Consider the following 7764-nt stretch of genomic DNA (forward strand, 5'->3'; position numbering starts at 1 on the left):
AATATATTTTTTATATTAAATATTAAAATATTATAATTTTTAAAAAAGAATGATAAGAATGTTGTTTAATTAACATCCTATTGACTATGATCATTCGTAAAGTATAGACAAAGAGAGCAAATAGTGGAAGAAACACAGAAATAGAGTAAAAATGAGGTACTCAGCGCCATCTCTGAATTGACGCGAAACTAAAAAAACCCCCCCCCCCCCCAGGAAAGCAAATAGTAAAAGAAAGATAAAAAATATACGAAAGTGACTGTCAGCGCCATATATTGAATGTCAAAGATATCTACTAAGAATATTATTAAGAATTTATTATTTTTATTATTTATCAATTTATTATTTATTATTTATTAATTTATTATTTTATTCTATATTGTAAAAGATATATATTGAAAAAATAATATCTTCATTTTTTTTTATATTAAATATTAAGATAATACAGAGATAGAGTAAAAATGAGGTACTCAGCGCCATCTCTGAATTGATGCGAAACTAAGAAAAAGGAAAACAAATAGTACGAGAAAGATAAAAAATAAAATACGAAAGTGACTGTCAGCGCCATCTCTTGAGTGTCAAAGATATCAACGTAAGGATATTATTAAGAATTTAGTATATTTATTTATTATTTATCAATTTATTATTTATTATTTATTATTTATTAATTTATTATTTTATTCTATATTGTAAAAGATATATATTGAAAAAATAATATCTTCATTTTTTTTATATTAAATATTAAGATATATTGTAATTTTTTAAAAAAGAAATGATAAAAATGCTATTTAATTAACTTCCTATTGACTATCATTCATAAAGTATAGACAAAGAGAGCAAATAGTGGAAGAAACACAGAGATAGAGTAAAANTGAGGTACTAGCGCCATCTCTGAAGTAACGCGAAACTAAAAAAAGGAAAGTAAATAGTACAAGATAAATAAAAAAATAGAATAAGAAAGTGACTGTCAGCGCCATCTCTTGAGTGTCAAAGATATCTACGTAAGGATTTATATGCAAGATAAAGTAAAATTATAAGCAAGAAACAGAATAAAAATGATATCTTACAGAATTTTGTATTTGTATCAAAAAACATATGAGTTACTATGTGTAAATAACATATTGATTTAGCAATTATTTTTAATATTACAATCATTTTTTTATATCGAACCGATAATCGCTTGTGACAAAATATGATAACAAGATGCTGTGATACAAAAAAACATTGCACGTTTATTCTATATATCATCTGTGATATATATAAGATTTTAATCTTAACTGAATACTATATCGATAATATTGAAAACTATTAAATGTTAACGGATTTATTAAGAAATGCTCTCATAATCTAATTGCTTTTTTTTTAAAATTAATATTAAAAGAAATTCTGTTTTCAATAAATATTGCATATCAAAATGATCATAATTATTAGAAGTAAAATTTATTTTAAAGATATTATTAAAATAACTACACAGTAGCGACATCTTACATGTATCGAATTGTACACATATTATTATTTTCAAGACTCAGAGTATTTCTGAAGGGTTGAGGTCCTCACGATCGCAAAATGGCACGCGGATAGTAAGAATTATCAAGAAATATAATAAAAAATATACACGGCGAACGATCGTACTGAATAACGATGGCGTCGGCTTACATTAAAGATGAACAAGGTGATAAATTTCATTTTATTTAATTATTTAATTTATTTTAACTATTGAATTATTTATAACCTGTAAATGTATTTATAACATGTAAACAACCTCCATTTCACGATAGTTAAGTTAAGTTCTAATATTTACCTATCTTCAAATTTTTAATAAATATTAAAAATTGCAATAAGAAACACATGATATCTTGAATAAAATCTAATGCAAATAATATAATAAACATATTTAAAAGATATATTTATATTCATTCATAAAATTAATTATTATAAATTTTTTCATAGGTGGGACATTTATTCCTGCCAGTCAACGTCCAGATGGTACATGGCGTAAACCACGTCGTGTCAAAGATGGTTATATACCACAAGAGGAAGTTCCACTGTATGTATTTATAAAAATATATTAAATTTTTCTTTTTGGTATCATATCATTTATCATATATCATTTCCTTTCAGATATGAAAGCAAAGGTAAACAGATAAAAAATAAACCTATATATCCAATAGGTGCAAGTCCAGAATTTATAGCAGAGCATAAAGCTAAACAGGAAGCATTACTAGCAGCAAAATCTAAAACTATTCCTGGTGCTTCAGTTAAAACAGAAGTAAAAAAGAAAAAGAAAAAAAATAAAAACAAAACAACAGAACGTATAACGGAAGAATTAGCTAAAACTACTCTTTCAGAATCAGATCAAAAGAAAGAATTATCATCACATAATAGTAAATTACAAACCAATATAAAAACAATATCTAATAATCAAACATCAGTTCCCAAATCAAATATCCCAACACAATCTGAAATTTCAATACCAGATCCACAAAAAAGGTTGAAAAATTTAAGAAAAAAAATTAGAGAAATTGTAACATTGGAAGAAAAGATAAAAAATGGTTTGTTAAAAAATCCTGAGAAAGAAATACTTGATAAATTAGCAAGAAAAGCTGAAATTTCAAAAGAAATAAAACGATTAGAAGCAAGTCAATAGAAAGAAGAAGTTGAAAAAAATATATTTACTTATTCTAATGAACTATCACTTTATAGTTGTACCTAAGCAAATGTGTGTTTTTCAAATTTTTAAAAATTTTAATATGATCTTATGTAATATCACTTTCTCATCCTCTTTATACAGTAAATGTATAGCAATATAAAAATGTACATTTATATACAGAAGATAAAAATTAAATACTAATGAATTTAGTATGCTATAACATCACTATGTGAAAGACCAATCAGATTTTAATAAAAATTGTTTTTGCATATTATATGTTGTTATTTATATAATAAAAAATAAATACTATATGTAATATTATATATATTCACATTTCTTTAATTTTTACGTCACGTATGATAAATTTCTTTGAATATAAATTTCACTGAAGTACTAGGGATTTTATATGCTGGACATACTGACTAGCTTTATTTTCTCAATAGTTGCTAAAATTCTTATATTACAATATTCTATGTTTACAAGTACTCTACCAAATTCTACTTACTTTTAGAGTATTATACGAGAAAAATGTGAAACATTTATAAATATTTCAATAATTTTCGTTTTTTGTTACATTTTCATAGTCAAGTCTTTGTATTTTTTAAAATGAGATAAGATTATTGATAATTGATATACAAATTAAAAAGAACATTTCATGATTGACTATAGCTGATTATAATAATTAATAACGTCAAATTAATTGATATTCGATGCCTCTCGGCAGTAAACCTGAATGTGTCAAGTGTGGGACTCGAGAGACCCCGCTTTGGCATTCAACCGAAGCCGGTAACCTTTGCAATGATTGCCTAGAAGAAGAAAGAATTTCCGAAGCAAATTCAAATGTAAAAAATGAAGATGAAGATAAAGGAGGATCATTAAAACCTACTAGAAGAAGCACGAGGATTACAAGATATTGTAATTCTAAATCAATTCCACATAAAATTATACCGAAGGGTAAAGGAAGAAGAAATTTATTCAAAAAAACTGTATGTTTTTAAATTTGTTAATAATTTCAAAGAAAAGAACATTTTATATTATTTTCTTTTTTTTTTTTCAATTTTTAGCCAGTTAAAGCGCCAACAGCTACAGCAACCCCTGTTACAAGTAATTATGTATTTTATAGAGGCACTTATTTTCAAGTAGGTGATATAGTTTCTATGCAAGATATTGATGGAGGAATTTATTATGCACAAATTCGTGGTTTACTCACAGACCAATATTGTGAAAAAAGTGCTGCTGTTACTTGGCTTTTACCTACTAGTGCAAGGTAAATTATTATAGATTATTGAAACATATGATTAAATTGTTAATATCAAAATATCATAAATAATAAAATTATTATATTTTATATATAGTCCACCACCTGATGAAGGATTTAGTCCTGAAACATATATTATAGGACCAGAAGAAGATCTTCCACGTAAATTGGAATGTATGGAATTTGTAATGCATGCTCCATCAGATTATTACAAATTAAAAAATACATCATATCCACCACCACTTACAGAAAGAGGTACTGGATATATATGGACTACACTTAGAAATGAAATTGTTACATCTAAAAAGTAAATTTTTGTTTTTTAATTTATTATGGAACTTTTTATATTAATATGTATATTGATTAATTGCTTATATGTATAAGAATTTGGTGTTGAAATATAAAACAATAATTAATGTAAATATGTATAACTAATAATTTTTAAGAAATGAATGTTTGTCATGAATAATTGTAATATTTATTAGATCATTTTGTTTCATACAATATAATTTTATTATTAATAAATGGAAGTAAATTACTATTAAATACAAATAAATTAATACTAAATATACTGTTAAAAAATAATAGTAGAAATGCAACTTCTTTAATGAAATTATAAATAATAATGTAACTTTTGTAATTAATAAAATATATTTTTTAGATTTATAAATTTTTTACCTTTTTTCTTTTATATATTGAACATAATACTTCCAATAATCCAAATTTTTAATTTTAAAGTCAGAGATAAGTAACTTTCTTAAATTATATAGTACAAATCCTCTTCTTTGAAAATCTTCATTGATTAATTCTGTTGAGATGAAATATCATGAAGAATAATTTGTGGATAATATTGATACATTTTTGTTTGCTTGAAGGAAAAGGAAAAAAGACCCTTGTAGTATTATTTTCATTTGGAATTATAGTTGAAACCAGTCAGCTTGGAGCCAACGAAGTAACGGCTGGTCAGAATTTAAGATCTTTTATAGCTTGTGGTAAATCAGGTAACTTCATATCCTTTATCTGTTGTGGTATGTTCATATTCTTGACAGCAGAAACAGCACGCGCCGGCGCTGCTGTGATTCCTGCCTGCACATACCATATGGATGGAAAAAATGGAAAATGGAAAATATAAAGGGCATTTGAATTTAAATTGATTAATAAGAGTAAATACAAATAAATAACTACGCAATACATATTTTATTCTTAGAGCATAGCGACGTATACATTTGCATTAAGGCACTGTTATCGAGCAAACATTTACAAACGATTTAGCACCATGCGTGTTATGAATATTTATTTTGTAAAGCTTTATGTTTCGAAAGATTTGTTTCGAAATTCTTGGTGAAAAAAAAAGAAATCAGATAAATTACATAAAGGAATGAATGCGTATAAAATGATTTGATTTTTTTTTACTGCCGATTTACTTAGGGAGGGGGCCCCAGAAGGACAAACGGACGAGGTGAGCAAGATCGTCCTGATTTGTAAGTTCCCTAAAATTCATGTTAGGTCAATCAGTCCTACCACCATATGAAATAGCTCTACAAAACATTCCAATGCATGCACAGCTAATGAAAAAACTGCAATAGGCTGTTAACACCTTCAAGCCCAGAAAACTTCTTAATATTTAATGCCTTTTTATATGAGTTTGTTTTATTACTTCAAAATTTAAAGAAAATAAAGATAAAATAGACTCAAAATTTAAGGGATGTTTACATAAATTAGTTAATTAAAATTATGATTTAGTAATTTAACCACAGTGCATTGCTATATTATGTACAAAATTTGTTATCTTTAATATCTATGAATTATATAAATAAAGCTATAAACATAATATAAACATACAACATATATATCAATATTTCTTAAATGCAAATTATAAAATATCACTTACCTCTTGTTTTTCCAATTTATTTTGATCTTCAATTCTTGTAAGTATTTCAGTCATATTAGTTTCCAAAACCATTCCTCCCATCACTAATTCATTAAGTATATAATGAACTTTATCTACATGAAAGATAAGATCAAGTTCACATACATTTTCAAAACATTTATCCAATGTTTCAACAAAAACTTGTATTAAATCCAAAATTCCCAACTCTGATTCTGAACTATCAACACAAAATACAAAATATAACGTAGCATAATGTCGGTAGATCAATTTATAATCAGATCCACCAATTAAACTTCCACCTTCTAAAAAATTACAAACATTATCATCTCTCTTTGAAACTAGTTGAAATGTTTCCTTTATTATCTGTTGCTGCATATCCTCATTCTGAAAAAAAAGAAAATTTATTCAATTATATATTAGATTAAATAATAATAAAATTTAATTATTATACTTACAAAATATTGATAAAATTTAGAAAGTCTAGGCTTTCCATGATTATTAAATACTAATATAGCCTTAATCATGATTGATAATTAATTAATAAATTAAAGACTTTTATAATAGAATTTTATAATAAAAAGAAAGATAAATGTTCATTTACAAAGATTAGTCAGAAAAAAATTTTCTTTTTAACATTATCAAAGAAATTCATAGTAATAATAACATTTAAGATTAACATTTAATTATAAGATTAAAGCAAATAAATATTTCATTTTACAGCTATCTATATTTATACATTTTTTTTTATATTTTTTTTAACCTTTTTATTATTATTATAAACAATGTGATGTTATACTAATAATTAACATCAATAATAATATTATATATAAAATTAATTAAGAAAACAACTTAAAAATCATAGTAATTAAATCCAATATGTAACAAATGAATTATTTATAATAATTTTTTATAAGAATTTCAGTTTTTAGAAAATCAACAAATTCATGAAACGAATACGAAACATGGATATTAAAACACTACAACCATCTAACGTGAACAAATAGAACTAATCACCAAGTAATAAAATTAAAAAATTTAATTTTCAATCTAAATTTTTTAACTGTTCAAATTTAAACTTAAATTCAAAGAAATAATTTGAAACCAATTTTGTCAAAATATTTCTTCTTATACGTGCTTAATTAAAATTATACAAATTTTTAATATTATATTATTATTTATAACAATTATTATCAATGTTACACTTAGTTTTATTTTATATTAAAATGACAATTTTAATAAATTTTAATTTTGATAGTAAAGTAATAGAAAGGCTTTAGCATTCTCTGAAATATGTGATAAAAAAATGCATCGAGTGATAGATCTATTTTATATTTTATATATGCTATTGTAAACGAAATATTTTATTTGTTATCTAATAAACAATGAAATTCAAGTAATTAACACTAGATGGAACTATTCATGTAATATCTGATAAACCATTTTGATTTCTGTATTCTCGAAAGCACGAAAATCTGAATTTTTCTATTTTTATAGTATCTACTTTAATGTGTCATTAGATTTCTGCGTTATGTTTCGATAAATCGTAAGTGCAATCTTACGAAAAAGGTAAATGGAGTATTATCAAATGCAGCGTAACATAATCATTGCATTTCAAAGGTAAGATTGTTTACAATATATTTAATTTACAATCTACTTTAACTTTAACTTTAATTTTTATTTTTGTATCAACTAAAATTTATTAGAATTCAAAAAGATAAATAAATTTATATTATTCATTATAATATATTATATTTATTATATTAATATTTCTTGTCAAATTTATGTTTACTTGATATACTTAAATATAATTGAACTGTCATTTCTTATAAATATTATAAAATTTATATATTTATATATTTTTTATTAAAAACAAATTTAATTATTGATAATTTTATTGAAATTCTAAAAATCTTGATCTTTGCATTTCAATTTTTTTTTGTATTTAAAATTATAATGTTTGATTTATAT

The 7764-nt window shown here is 23.8% G+C and overlaps 4 protein-coding genes across 7 annotated transcripts in view; 3 read left to right on the top strand and 1 right to left on the bottom strand.

Annotated features, from left to right (window-relative positions):
- Nucleotides 1–4430, top strand: part of LOC102676867 (GATA zinc finger domain-containing protein 1) — a 7884-nt gene extending 3454 nt beyond the window's left edge. The window contains exons 2-4 of one of the 2 annotated variants that reach the window (XM_006617904.2): nucleotides 3259–3633; nucleotides 3712–3914; nucleotides 4003–4430. In XM_006617904.2, coding sequence (XP_006617967.1) covers nucleotides 3358–3633; nucleotides 3712–3914; nucleotides 4003–4216 — 693 coding nt within the window. In that variant the 5' untranslated portion in view covers nucleotides 3259–3357 and the 3' untranslated portion in view covers nucleotides 4217–4430. Of the gene's footprint in view, nucleotides 1–3093; nucleotides 3634–3711; nucleotides 3915–4002 lie in introns of those variants that run through there. The other variant, XM_006617903.2, reaches the window with a different exon arrangement.
- Nucleotides 1405–2921, top strand: LOC102677115 (partner of Y14 and mago). The gene is made up of 3 exons (XM_006617905.2): nucleotides 1405–1669; nucleotides 1948–2044; nucleotides 2119–2921. The coding sequence occupies exons 1-3, from the start codon at nucleotides 1639–1641 to the stop codon at nucleotides 2642–2644; spliced, it is 654 nt and encodes a 217-aa protein (XP_006617968.1). The 5' UTR covers nucleotides 1405–1638; the 3' UTR covers nucleotides 2645–2921.
- LOC102676652 (AP-3 complex subunit sigma-2) lies at nucleotides 4088–6785 on the bottom strand. Of its 2 annotated transcripts, none has more exons than XM_031511580.1 (4): nucleotides 6252–6785; nucleotides 5797–6180; nucleotides 4584–4991; nucleotides 4088–4205 (listed from the first exon to the last, which is right to left on the bottom strand). In XM_031511580.1, exons 1-3 carry the CDS (start codon nucleotides 6318–6320, stop codon nucleotides 4869–4871), a joined length of 576 nt encoding a protein of 191 aa, XP_031367440.1. In that variant the 5' UTR covers nucleotides 6321–6785; the 3' UTR covers nucleotides 4088–4205; nucleotides 4584–4868. The 2 variants fall into 2 exon arrangements, with proteins under 2 accessions (XP_031367440.1, XP_031367441.1); XM_031511581.1 differs by lacking the exon at nucleotides 4088–4205 and adding an exon at nucleotides 5167–5395 and having other exon boundaries at nucleotides 4894–4991.
- A 346-nt stretch (nucleotides 6786–7131) lies between these two features.
- LOC102676427 (beta-1,3-galactosyltransferase 1-like) overlaps nucleotides 7132–7764 on the top strand; it is a 3329-nt gene continuing 2696 nt past the window's right edge. For both annotated transcript variants that reach the window (XM_006617899.2, XM_006617900.2), the window contains exon 1: nucleotides 7132–7413. The gene's annotated coding sequence lies outside the window, so the exon portion shown is untranslated. The remainder of the gene's footprint in view (nucleotides 7414–7764) is intronic.

This window comes from Apis dorsata, unplaced genomic scaffold, assembly GCF_000469605.1.
Source record: "Apis dorsata unplaced genomic scaffold, Apis dorsata 1.3 scaffold_331, whole genome shotgun sequence".
NCBI classification, from domain to species: domain Eukaryota; kingdom Metazoa; phylum Arthropoda; class Insecta; order Hymenoptera; family Apidae; genus Apis; species Apis dorsata.